The sequence below is a fragment of the Ovis aries genome, chromosome 14 (genome assembly GCF_016772045.2).
Source record: "Ovis aries strain OAR_USU_Benz2616 breed Rambouillet chromosome 14, ARS-UI_Ramb_v3.0, whole genome shotgun sequence".
Lineage (NCBI taxonomy): Eukaryota > Metazoa > Chordata > Mammalia > Artiodactyla > Bovidae > Ovis > Ovis aries.
In genome coordinates, this window is record NC_056067.1 from 4,070,548 (window position 1) to 4,084,632 (window position 14,085).

Here is a 14,085-nt window from a genome sequence, read left to right on the forward strand (position 1 = left end):
ACATGGGACAAAGACGAAGGGCCGCATGTGCTGGGTCTGGCCGTTCCAGAACCAGATAACCTTTCAGTCTTTTTGAAGCTGAAAAGTTTGATAAACCCATGAATCAACCAGAAATAATTCATTTTTTATGAAACAAAAGATGCTCTGGGAAAACCATCATTATGTGAAATAAGAAGCTCACATTGCTTTTCACAGGAAAAAATGAAAGTGCTCAAGCTGAGTGACCTGAACAGACCAAAGGTTTCAGCGGAATCGAGAAAGAAATCAGTAACCTGAAAGAGGAGTAAACCAGCTTTACGGCAACAACATGATCTAAGGATGGAGAGCCGATTCAACCGTTTCAAAACAGCCTATCATTTACTTGCTTTATTTATGGCTTTGTGCATCAGTTCAGCTCAGTTCAGTTGCTCAGTCGTGTCCGACTCTTTGCAACCCCATGAATCGCAGCACGCCAGGCCTCCCTGTCCATCACCATCTCACGGAGTTCATAACTAACCAAAATCCTGATTAGCCTCAATCTTATTTGAGATGATAAAATTGCACCAAACCGAACCACTTGACTGACTAATTCTTGTATTAGGTGTTTCTAAAATTACAGTATGCTATTTCCAAGAACAATGTCTTGTTATAATGAGAGCTCTCCATCCCACAGATAAGAGAGAGGCTTTAATTTAAATCTCAGGGGCGTCATTCATGCACTTCACCAGCAGAGCTATTGACTTAGGTAATCTCTTTCGTTCTTGGGAAAATATCGAGATTGTAAAATGTTGCGATGTACGAAAACCAGATCCACGAAAAATGCTTCAAAAACGGAAAGTAATAGAATGATTCTAACAACTCTATCCAAGACATGGGCTACACGCAGTGTATGCGGAGGGTGGTTTTAATACTCTGGTCTAAACTGAAAATGCATCTCAAGTCTTCCTTTCATGATAGTGAGTTACTGGGTCTGATTAGAGCAGTACGACTTAACCGGGAATGACTGTGCCCCCTCAGGATGCTGGGCCACATCTGGAGATACTTTCACTGCCATGACTTGGGGGTTGAGTAGGGAGGGGGAGTCATCTTCCTGGCATGGAGTGGGTAGAGCTCAGGACTGTTACTAAACACCTTGCCACGTACAGGACAAACCTCCACAACAGAAAAATTTTCAACCTAAAATCAATGCGAAGAGAGCCGAAGCTTAGAGATCCTACACCAGCCTCTGAGCTTTCCCAAATACCACCTAACAAACCCTGGTTAAAGAATCGCCAAACCCCTCCTTATACTGGGGAACAAACTGGCCTCTTGATCCAGCTCAGGTGCTGACTTAGGTGACTATTTGTCTTTTCAAAAATTTCCCTTTACTGTCGTTTCATTATTTAGGTACGTTCTCAACCTACCAAACACCAGTGCTTACAATGTGCCAGGCACTTGATAAAGACCAGCACTTGTAAATACCAGCTCATACGAGGCAGAGCCTGTCATTATCTCATTTTTTACAAACGAGGGACGTAGGGCAGGGCAGGGAGAGTCAGTCATCCAAGGCCACCCAGCTAGGCAGGGGCGGACTAGGAGCCAAACTCAGGCACTGAGCCTAAGAGCCTCTGTTCTCAACATCCATATCAAGTCATGCTGGAAAATTAAATCCACCGTTTTCCAAGGTCCCATCACTTTCTTCTTACTCCACCACCTTCTCCCACGTCTAACTTCATCAGGAAGCCCTCTCCCCATCGCCTCTGAGGACTGACCCTCTGTCACCCGTATTCCTGGTGAGTTTAGGACATGTGTGTGTTTGTGCCCAATCGTGTCCAGCTCTTTGCAACCCCATGGACTGTAGCCCACCAGGCTCCTCTGTCCATAAGATTCTCAAGGCAAGAATACTGCAGTGGGTCGCCATTTCCCCCTCCAGGGGATCTTCCCAACCAAGGGATCGAACCCAGGTTTCTTATGTCTCCTGCACTGGCAGGTGGGTTCTTTACCACTAGTGCCACCGGGAAAGCCCCCAAGTTTAGGAGGAAGATAATGAAAAACCACATGGACCTCAGAACCTTTTGCTGAATGTCCCCTGGATGCTCCCCAGTGTGCCAGAAACTCTACAGACACAATTTCTAATCTCCCCAAACCATCTGAAGTGGGTGTTGTCATCTCCATCTTATATGTCAACCCAACTTCCAAGTTAAGCGACCTTCCCAGAGCGACACCATTAATACGTGGCGGACCCAGAAGGTGGAGTCAGATCTTTCCGTTTCCAAGTCCTGAGCTCTTTTGGCATCATGCAGCCCATCAGGAAACATACATCTCACACACACTGCAGGCGGGAATTAGGGCCGATGAAAGTAACATGAAACCACCTTCACTGCACAGAGACAGACAGCTCAGAATCTCAAGGCCACCAGATCAGAGGGCGCCCATGAGGTATTTGATGAGTCCTCCCAGCCTTTTATTTTTCTAAAGAACACTGAATGTGTGGTCGATATTTTACAAATTGGGAAATTTCACACAACATTTTTTTCAGATTTCTGGTTTCTCTTTAAAAGTCAGGCATATCTGTCAACACGTGTTGATGTACACTCCTGCAGGGCAAAACTCCACAAGCTTTCTCCAGGTCATCAGTTTCTCACACACACACACACACGCTCACACACACACTGTCTACCAGCCAAGCTTCTATGTTCTCCAGTATCCCAGGCACGCAGCTCTAATTGAGATGCCGAAAGTAATCCGCTCCATTACTGGAATCTGTGATCAGCAGAGTCACACAAAGAATAAACTCCTCTGCTCTTTTCAGGTTTCTGCCCAGCACACCTCCCCCAGTGGATCTGTTGTTTAGTCGATAAGCTGTGTCTGACTCTTTTGCGACCCCATGGGCTATAGCCCCCAGGTGGTTCAGTGGGTAAAGAATCTGCCTACAATGCAGGAGACACAAGAGACATGGGTTTGATCCCTGGTTGGGACGATCCCCTGAAATAGGAAATGGCAACCCACTCCAGTATTCTTGCCTGGAGAATCCCATGGACAGGGAAGCCTGGCAGGCCGCAGTCCATGGGGCTGCAAAGAGTTGGACACGACTGAGCAACTAAGCAGCAGGGACTGTAGCCCGCCAGGCTCCTCTGTCCATGGGATTCTCCAGGCAGGAATACTGGAGTGGGGTGCCACTTCCTCCTCCAGGGGATCTCCCCAACCCAGGGATCAAACTTGAGTCTCCTGCATGGGCAGGTGGGTTCTTTACCGCTGAGGCACCAGGGAAGTATATACAGTGTTTATATACAAACAGTAAAGCCCTCGTTGATTGCTATTAACCAGACAGAAGAAAACCACCCTTAAAAACAGGCATCAGCAAGATAAACAAATAGGCAAGATGGAGCAGGTTGAAAGTTTGAGTCTTACAAACACGGACTTTCTGTCGGAGCCTTACTTGGGGTTGTTGCAATGTCTCTCCTGATACCTGACGCCTCCACCACACGTTCGGGAACACTCTGACCACTTCGACCAGGCAGACCACTGGCCATGGATGGGCCGGGGCCCCAGCTCCCCCAGCTTGACACACTGGCCTTGCCGACACCACTGTGAAAACAATATGTGACATTCAGAGACCAGCTGGGAGAGCAGGCGGAGGTTAGACACCTGCGGGACAATGGGGAAAACCCATCTGGTGGCAAACAGGAGGCTGCAGATGCTGTCAAGGCATTGCTAGCCACACCTGCCGTGTTTACCACGTGCAGTCTGAACGGCTGACATCTACGGGAAACAGCATCTGTCACCAGCAGGCTGCGTAGGGCAGGCTTTGTGAGCCGTCCAGGGGACTCGTGCAGATGAGGTGCACCCAAGAGCCCAGGGAGGCAGCACAGACGTGACCACGGAGCCTGCCTCGACACTTGCAAACAACGGGGTGCATGGCTTCCAAGGGAATCAGTTTTTCAGACAGGAACACAGAATTTATCATGATGATTATTGCATCAGAGAGACAGGTATAATTACGCATACATTTTTATTCCAAACCATCCCCGTAAGAGCATTTCTGATGAAACCAAGTAGCTTTCGGGCCACACAAAATGTGCGTCTAGGTAACACGCTTTGCCCTTCCATCTGGATGAAAGGTCCGGCTGATGACTTTGGGCGGAGTGTCCTTTCCAAACTAGCTCTGGGTGTCTCCTGGGCTGGTGATCTGCTCAAGTTCAGGAGCAGAATCTGTGCTGATCTTTCCGTCTGCATTCTCCTTTGTCCTCCAGTCCAGTTATGCGGGTTGCCTCTGTCCTTGGGGGCCCCCAAGGAGAGGTTTTCTTCCTGCTGTGGTGATTTTATTATGAGCAAGTTCTGCATGACTTAGCATGACTGCACACTTGCCCAAAAGCCACTGCAATGAGATCCAAAGAGTCAGGGTTTGGATCGTGCCAGGTTCTACCGAGGAGTGGGGGTTCGGTTACAGAATTAAGGGGAGGGAGTTTTCACTTTCAAATCTCCACTTTTCCCTCGTGACACCTTGGCTTCGTGGCTGTTTACTGTTTGGAAGGCTTGGTTGCGAGTGTATTGTGATGAGGTCAAGCGAGGACTTCCTCTCAATTCCTTGCCACATGCTGATGAGCTCCCCTAGTTTTCTTTCCCCAGATTCGTTGCCACTTCAGAGTTTGCACGAAATCATGCAGCATGCCTCAGAACTTTGAAGGGGGGACGATGGGTCATTTGAGGATTCTGTCAACCATAAGCATGAATCTGAACCTTCCCCACCAGGAATATGATTTTCCTGGGCTAAGCTCAGTGGTTGTGACAAAATTACAACAGCCAACGGCAATAACAGAAGCAGCTACAGTTTATGAAGCTGCTTATAGGCCCACAAGGATGCCACAGAAGGGTGGGGGAAACTTGATCCACAGTAACTAATACAACTCTCACAAAGCATATAGCAGTGACTAAATGAGTGAGAGAAGTTTAGCAAAGAAATACTAACTTGCTCAAACTACCCAACTAGCAACACAATTAGCAGAGACTGGGGTTAAACCCAGTCGCCTAAGCTCTAATGGCAGAAAGTAAAGAGGAACTAAAGAGCCTGTTCATGAGCGTGAAGGAAGTAAGTGAAAAGGCTAGTTTAAAACTCAACATTCAAAAAACTAAGATTATGGCATCCAGTCCCATCACTTCATGGCAAATAAATACATGGAAGCAGTGACAGATTTTATTTTCTTGGGCTCCAAAATCACTGCGGACAGTGACTACAGCCATGAAATTAAAAGACTACTTGCTCCTTGGAAGGAGTTATGACAAACCTAGACAGCATATTAAAAAGCAGAGACATCACTGCTGACAAAGGGCCATATAGTGAAAGCTATGGTTTTTCCAGTAGTCATATACTGATGTGAGAGTTGGACTGTAAGAAGGCTGAGCACCAAAGAATTGATGCTTTTGAATTGTGGTTCTGGAAGAGTCCCTTGGACAGCAAGGAGCTCAAACCAGCCTATCCTAAAGGAAATAAACTCTGAATATTCACCAGAAGGACTGATGCTGAAGCTCCAATACTTTGGTCACTTGGTGGAAAGAGCCAGCTCAATGGAAAAGACCCTGATGCTGGGAAAGATTGAGGACAGGAAGAGAAGGGGATGACAGAGGATGAGATGGTTGGATGGCATCACCGACTCAACAGACTTGAGTTTGAGCAAGCTCTGGGAGATGGTGAAGTACAGGGAGGCCTGGTGTGCTGCAGTCCATGGGGTCACAAAGAGTGGGACACAACTTAGAGACTGAACAACAACTATCAGAACATTTAGGTATTTCTAATCTAAGAGGATTTGCTATAAGGGACAGAATGCCGCTATTGGGCATGTCAGAAGCTCAGTGATGGCCCTGGGAGGGGAGTCTCAGATGTGCTGTATGGAGGGACAGTCCTCTCTTTGTTACTAAAGGAAATACCTGCTTCCTGAGACTTGTCTATACTGAATCAAGTTTAAAAACCAAACAGTTGAGGGACTCCCCCGGTGGTCCAGGGGTTAAGAATCTGCCTTGCAATGCAGGGGGCGTGGGTTCAATCCTTGACTGGGGAACTAAGATCCCACATGCTGTGGAGCAACTAAGCACATGCGTTGCAACCACTGAGTCTGAGCACCTCCACTAGAGGGTCCGTGTGCTGCAGTGAAGAGCCCGCACGGCCCAAAGGTGGTTCTGTGGGCTGCAGCTAAGAGCTGACATAGCCAAATAGATAAATACAATTTGTTTAAACAGCAAACAGACAATGAAACCCTTCAGCTCACTGAAAGAGAAACACTTGAGCCCAAGCCTCCATCTAAAAATGGAAAACAAAGGCAAAAGGAAAAACCCCTTCTTAAAAAAAAAATGGAGCCAACTCGGTTATATTAGCATTGAGTTTTGGAAGAGCTGCTAAAGAATAGCTAGTTAATTTAAAGCGAAGTCAGAAAATAGACGCAGCCAAAGCATCCCATTCTGAGGTCACGGTACCTCATTTGGGCCCACTGCATTATTAAGTCTCTAGAACTAAAAACTAGCAAGTATGCAGTTTACCATACTCAAGCCACAAACGGTCCCTTCCGCGGCAGGCATGAACTTGGTCTCACACCTGTGGCCCACTCGGTGACACCAAAGAGATTTGCAAATGTCCTGAAAGGAAAGAAGGAGCTGGTAAGTGTGATGATACAATAAAAATGAAAATATCCAAAGCTGTTGCACACCATATTCTGTCTTGAGGTGGCTGAAATGGGATGTTATCTGGAAAGGAGAGGCAAATGAAGTTAGCGGCAGCAAAGTAACTGGTAACACGTCCTAGCAAACGTAGAAGCAGGAAATTTCTACATTATCTGTATATTCGTATGTGTTTAGCAATGACTAAGAGGTAACAATAGTTAATTTAGACACTTTTAACTAAGAGATTCGGCATACCACCATCATCCCCACTATCATCGTCAAGACTGGATTAATGCAACTCTGATTCAAAGCCTTGTCCTGCATTTCCCGGGTTGCATGACCTATGAATAAGCTATAGAAGCCCTTTAAACGGCAGTTTCCTCATCTATGAATAAGTGGTCAAATCGGCACTCGCCTCAGAAGGGTTATTCCCAAGGATAAAAGTGTAATCACCATTGCCTTCTTGACCTTTATAACTTTCAAGTATTTCGACAACTTCATTCTTACACCAGACCTATGAAATCAATTAACTCTCAAGCTAATTTATTTGCTTGAGAAGGAAATGGCAGAAGATGGGAGAAGGACATGGCAACCCACTCCGGTATTCTTGCCTGGGAAATCCCATGGACTGAGGAGCCTGGCGGGCTAACAGTTCATGGGGTCGCAGAGTCGGACACAACGGAGCGACTAAAGAACAAGCTGGATTGTACTAGGCAGAATGATGCCCTCCCCCCAAGCAAACAACCACATCCTAGTTCCAGGAACCTGTGACTGTCCTAGGTGATAGAGCAAAGGAGAATTAAAGTTGCAAATAAAATTGATGGTGTTAATCCATTGCCTTTGGGATGGAGATGGTCTTAGATTTTCCAGATGGACCCCAGGTAATCACAAGGGTCCTTAAACAGAGAAGAGGGTGCCAGAAGAGAACCAGAGAGATGGCTCTGTGGGGAGCACGCAGGGAGGTGTTGCTGGCTTTTGAAGAGGGAGGAGGAGGCCATGAATCAAGGGGTACAAGCAGCTTTGGGGGGCCGGAGAAGGCAAGAAAATGCCTGCTCTTCTAGAGTTTCCAGAAGGAGCACAACCTCACCAACTCTTGACTTCAGACCAGCGTGATGCATTTGAGAGGTCTACCTCCAGAGCTGCAGTGAAATACATCTGAGCTGTTTTAACTCAGTCAGTTCATGGAAACTGATTACAGCAGCCGCAGGTAATGAATACTGTCATTAACGTCGTTTAGTGGCGGACATTAGTCCTTCACATTGGGACCCCCAAGCCCCAGGGCATGGACCAGTACAGGCCTGTTAGGAACTGGGATGCACAGCAGGAGCTGAGCTGCGGGTGAGTGAGCGAAGCCTCATCTGTGTTTACAGCTGCTCCCATCATGCTCATTACGGCTTGATCTCTGCCTCCAGTCAGGTCAGTGGCGACAGTAGATTCTCATATGAGCACAATAAATGCCATGTGCTTGAATCATCCTGAATCTACTCCCTTGCCACTGCCTTGCTCTATGGAAAGACTGTCTTCCACGAAACCAGTCCCTCGTGCCTAAAAGCCTGGGGGCCATTGCCTTATATCAACTCGTTCAGATGAGGGCACTGAGTAAGATGCTGACACTCTCAAGCTGCCAAGTCACCAAGCTGGTAAGTGGCAAAGGGGCGAGATTCCAGAGCCTGGGTCCTTGCCCACCACACTGGATCTGCATTTACTACCAACGGATGTCAAAAAGCTCTCAACTTCTCTGCCCCTTAACTGCCTATTTATAAAGTAAAGTGCCTGAACCAGGTTCCTTCCAGTTCAAAAGGTAAACTTGCTTTTCAGAATGACATCATAAACGGAAGGTCAAAATCACGAATCACCAGTCATTCTGTTTCATTTGCCACATTCTATTGACCAAGGTCCATTTTGGGGAAAACATTAACAACGAGGGAGGAAACAACCTGATTTTTATAGTCATTTGTTGGAGCCCTGAAAATTCAGTGAACCAGGCACCTAATTCTCCAAGCATTCCAGTTAACAGAGATTCCATGGTTAGAAAAACATGGCAAGAACATACTTAGAAATCTTTCGCAACAAAAGTGTTCCATTAGACTGAAAACATAGGGAAACAGGAGGTGCAGGGGGTAAGCCTCGTCTTATGGGTTGTATAATGTGTCTCTTAAAATGAGAAGGGAAGGACCTCTTGATCCCTGGGTTGAGAAGATCTTCTGGAGAAGGGCATGGCAAACCATTCCAGTACTCTTGCCTGAAGAATCCCATGGACAGAGGAGCCTGGCGGGCTACAGTCTGTGGGGTCACAAAGAGTCGGACACGACTGAAGTGACTCAGCATGCTTGCACAAAGTATTTCCAAATCCCAACACAGCTCATAAGACACAACATGGAAACGTTTCCCATGGACATGGACCTGTCACTGACATTAGTAGAAAGCGCAAGGCAGCCTTCCAACCAGATGAATGAAGTTTACCATCTCCGTGCGTTCCCACCTGGGTCACCCTGGATCCAAGAGGGACCAGTTTAGGTGGAAAAAACCTGTCTCTATCAAAACGGAGGGATGGGAGGTCACCACAGAAACAAAGCTGCAGTGAGAAAGGCTTTCAGAATTAAACTGCTTTCTGTCTTACAGCCCAGGTCAAGCCAAAACCCACATCCACAGCCAGACACCAAAATGGCCCCAGAGTGGACCAAAGCAGTGGAGGCCCCATTCCCTGGCCAACGCCAAGCCACAGGGCCGAGGAAAAGGGGCAGCTGGAGGAGGCCGGGAAAATCAAGCCAGACACAGAGAGACAGGGATTCCAGAGTGAAATACGACAGGCTGTGCGAACATGTTATTTCTTTTGTGGTGGAGCACAGAAGTCAAGTGTAATTATAGCCAACGATGTGCTCTGACGACCCCAGAGCCTGCGGAGCAGGCTTCCTTTCAAGAGAAACAGAAATCAGAGTCTGCACTTTTTTTTTGTTCTTGTTCTTACCTCTTTTTATTTTTTTAGCCTATTCATCTAACTTTTCCTTATCTATAATTCCTTAGACTTAAGTCATAATTTAAGGGAAAAAAATAACCATGGAGACCCCAAAGGCCTTGTGTTGCCTAGATGTGACCTTTAAGGAAAGAGTCTCAGCGCTGTCCGTTGTTCCGTCTGGTCCCTGCGTGCCCACCTTCTCCTACTGTTTCTAATGATCAGATGCCCCTTTAAGGGAAGTATGAGATGCACAAAGATTAAAGGTCTCTGCCAATCCAACTTTATCAAGCATCTCAAATTTAATACAACCAAAACACAATTCCCCAGCTGTCCCCCCAAATCTGTTCCACGTTCAGCCTCTGCAGCTCATTTATGACACCCTCATCCTATCAGCTGCACAAGCCCCAAGCCCCAGAGTCATCTTTGGCTCCTCTCTTTCTCCAAGAGGCCACTCCTGCTTCCTTGAGGAGTGATGAGAAAGAGATGGAGGCAAAATCGTCCATGTTCTGAAAATGGGAGTGCTAACAATACGTGGGCTTTGACCAGACTTCCTTGGTAGTCCAAGGGTTAAGATTTCGTGCTCCCAACACAGAGGACGCAGGTCCGATTCCTGTTCAGGGAACTAAGATCCCACATGCTATGTGGAACAGCCACAAGAAATATGTGGACTTTGATTATCACTGTAAATCCAATAAGCAATTACTGGGAATCTGTTAATACGTCAGGTACATGACAGGCATTGCAGATACTCTACCTATTGAGGCAAGAGATATACACAGAGAGTTAAAATATTAGCATCACAAGTCTATGGAGGTGACATAAAAGGTGAAAATAGAGCTCAGGGAAAGTGGAGTTTAAGTTTCCTTGGGGGAAAAACAGAGGTAATATTTGAGCTGAATCTTTAACAATAGTAATAAAAAAATGAGAGATACTTGTCCTCATGGCCATGCAGCATTTCAGGATGGAAAGCATGCAAAGACCTATGGACACGGAACCAGGAAATGCCTGAGAAACTTACAAGCTCATCAATGCAGCTGGAATCTAAGTCCCTGCGAGAGCTGCTAGAAGTTGAAATGTGATGTAGTAAATTTAATAGATTGCAAAGTAGCTGTATTTAGATACTAGGAAGTTTCTCTTTATTCCTCCCAATGTCAAATTCTTTTTGAAATAATTTTTTACTGGGGGTATAACTTCACGGCAAATAGATGGGGAAACAGTGGAAACAGTGACAGATTTTATTTTCTTGGGTCCCCAAATCACTGCAGATGGTGACTGCAGCCATGAAATTAAAAGACGCTTGCTCCTTGGAAGAAAAGCTATGACAAACCCAGACAGCATATTAAAAAGCAGACATTACTTTGCCAACAAAGGTCTGCCTAGTCAAAGCTATGGTTTTTCCAGTAGTCATGTATGGATGTGAGAGTTGGACTATAAAGAAAGCTGAGCACCAAAGAATTGACGCTTTTGAACTGTGGTGTTGGAGAAGACTCTTGAGAGTCCCTTGGACTGCTAGGAGATCAAACCAGTCAATCCTAAGGGAAGTAAATCCTGAATATTCATTAGAAGGACTGATGCTGAAGCTGAAGCTCCAATACTTTGGCCACCTGATGCGAAGAGCTAACTCACCAGAAAAGACCCTGATGGTAGGAAAGACTGAGGGCAGGAGGAGAAGGGGACAACAGAGGATGAGATGGTTGGATGGCATTACCAACTCAATGGACATGAGTCTGAGCAAACTCCAGGAGATGGTGAAGGACAGGGAGGCCTGGCGCGCTGCAGTTCAGGGGGTCACAAAGAGTCGGACAGGACTGAGTGACTGAACAAGTACAGAATAACTGACATATGGGATTCCCAGGTGACAAGGAAGCCGCCTGCCAGTGCAGGAGACACAAGAGACGTGGGTTTGATCCCTGGGTCAGGAAGATCCCCTGGAGAAGGAAATGGCAACCCACTCCAGTGTTCTTGCCTGGAGAATCCCATGGATACAGTCCAGGGTGTCACAGTCAGACTCGACTGAACACACATACAACACAATGATTTGACATTTGTATATCGGATCTTCCGACCCCTCCAGACACCCCTACGTCTGTGCCTTTCTTCAGTTTCTGCAGTCTTTTAGTCTAGAACTTCCACGTGCCTCTGCACCACTTCCTAGGAAACACCATCACACTGAGATGCTATCTTTCAAAAATATGGTTTGGTTCCAGAGAAAGATCTATAACTTCAGGACAGTTGTTTAAACTTTGCGCAGGCATCTGACAAATGCTTGTGGAATATATGATCCTCAAGTAATGACAGTTATTATTATTATTTTTTGTTTGGCTGCATAGTGTGGCTTTCAGGATCTTAGCTCCCCAGTCAAGGATTGAATCCACACCCTTGACAGTGAAAGTGAAGAGCTCTAACCGCTGGCCCACCAGAGTTCCCAATAGCATTTTAGAAGTTCACTGTGTATTTCTAAGGAAAATCAAAGTCATTACCATTTGTGCGTTTGTTGCATATTTAGCGCTGCACATATGAGTCGCAAAGGAATAAGCTAGCAATACCTTTAAGAATGGAATGACAAGAGACAAAGTTAGCCGATAAGCTTTTTCCAAGAAAAGAATGGCTACTTTTTTCTGCCAAAAGCTTCACCTTAGTTAGAAGTAATTGTGAATTTGTTAACTTATACACATGATAGACTAGTGTTTGCCAAATTAAGATCCAGGCACCATGGAGGATATACCAGATAAATGTGGATGGTGTATGCATACATTTTTCTAATAGCTATGCACTTAAGTTGCATTAGAAACACACATAATCCCATATCAAACCGGTGATTTGGGGGTTATTATTCCTCAGGACTGGACTTCTGTTTTTTTTTTCAACTGGGTTGATTCATAAAAAAGCAACAAGTGAGTCATCATACAGAGATATGGCACAACTAATAAAAGTAGTTCTTACGGACTGAACGTTAATGCTGAAGTTTAGGAAACACTGGAATTACCTAATGAGGAGGAAGCACCCATACTCATCAGTATGGGTGAGGAGATGTTTAATCTCTACCATCTAAAAGTTGTGTGGCTTTGGGCAAATGGAATTCTCTGAGCCCCAGTTAAAAAGCAGGTGATGATTCTCCCTTCAAAAGGCTTTTGTGAAGGTTGAGGAAAAGTGAAATATGTCTCTAAGCAGAACGCCATGTGTGGAGCAGAGGCTAAGCAGTTGCTATAGGTAGATGGGCGGCGGTGGTGCTGCTCATGGTGGGAACGGTAGTAGGGAAAAGGGAGAGAGAGGAGGGGAGGGAAGAGACACAGAGATGGGAAGAGCAGCTGCCAATCTCCATAATTTCCAGGTCTCCAGACACTCAGGATTTCCACATTTCTCTTTGGATACTAGGAAGCAACCAGCTTAAAAATGATTCTACTTTTTAGTGACATTGAGATGGTCAGTGGCGTGGTTGTTGACCAATCAGAAGAATGTTTCTCCCATTTCTACCTCCTGGACTTTTGCTTTTTCCCATGTATCTTTTTCATAGAAAGATATGTCTTCCTTTTTTTAATTTTAAATTTTATACTGGTGTATGGTTGATTAACACCCTGATTCGATTCCTGGATCAGGAAGGGCCCCTGGAGAAGAGATAGGCGACCCACTCCAGTATTCTTGGGCTTCCCTGGTGGCTCAGCTGGTAAAGAGTCCGCCTGTAATGCGGGAGACCTGGGTTCAATCCCTGGGTTGGGAAGATCCCCTGGAGAAGGGAACTGCTACCCACTCCAGCATTCTGGCCTGGGGAACTGCATGGACAGAGGCGCATTCCATGGACTGGACACAGAGTCGGCCATGACTGAGCGCCTTTCACTTTCATAGTGCAGCAAAGATGAATGGATAAAGAAGATGCAGTGTATGTATACATAATGGAATATTACTTGGCCATAAAAAAGATGAAGCAGTGCCGTCTGCAACAACACAGACGTGCACTGTGCTGTGCTTAGTCGCTCAGTCGCGTCCGACTCTTTGTGATCCCATGGACTGTAGCCCCCCAGGCTCCTCTGTCCAAGGGGATTCTCCAGGCAAGAATACTAGAGTGGATTGCCATTTCCTACTCCAGGGGATCTTTCCGACCCAGGGATCGAGCCCATGTCTCTTGGGTCTCCTGCATTTGGTAGGCAGAGTCTTTAACACTGTACCACTTGGGAAGTTTATCATTCTAAGTGAAGTAAGCCATAGAAAGACAAATATAATATGATATCGCTTATATGCAGAATCTAAAAGAAATAATACAAACTTATTTATAAAACAGGGAAGTGTTCCTTGAAAGAAAGACTTCACACAAAAATCTTGAGTAGTCTTAAAATTCCTCAAGATACACCTTGAATTTTTACATACCAAAAGAGGTTAGCTGCCAAAGATCGTGTTCATATTACTGTAAAAGGTATGTGTGTGTATTTTGAAAGGGTGATGGTCTTATATGAATTACATTAGAGGCGAGGGTAGTTTTAAGAGAATAACACTGAAACACGTACATTACCATACGGAAAAGAGAT

At 45.8% G+C, this 14,085-nt stretch overlaps 1 protein-coding gene across 1 annotated transcript in view; it reads right to left on the reverse strand.

Moving 5' to 3' along the window:
• Positions 1 to 14,085, reverse strand: part of ADAMTS18 (ADAM metallopeptidase with thrombospondin type 1 motif 18) — a 147,264-nt gene that overhangs the window by 53,063 nt on the left and 80,116 nt on the right. Inside the window, exons 9-10 of the mRNA XM_015100376.4 lie at positions 6,490 to 6,585; positions 3,398 to 3,546 (exon numbers count right to left, since the gene is read on the reverse strand). Of these exons, the coding sequence (XP_014955862.3) occupies positions 3,398 to 3,546; positions 6,490 to 6,585 (245 nt within the window). The remainder of the gene's footprint in view (positions 1 to 3,397; positions 3,547 to 6,489; positions 6,586 to 14,085) is intronic.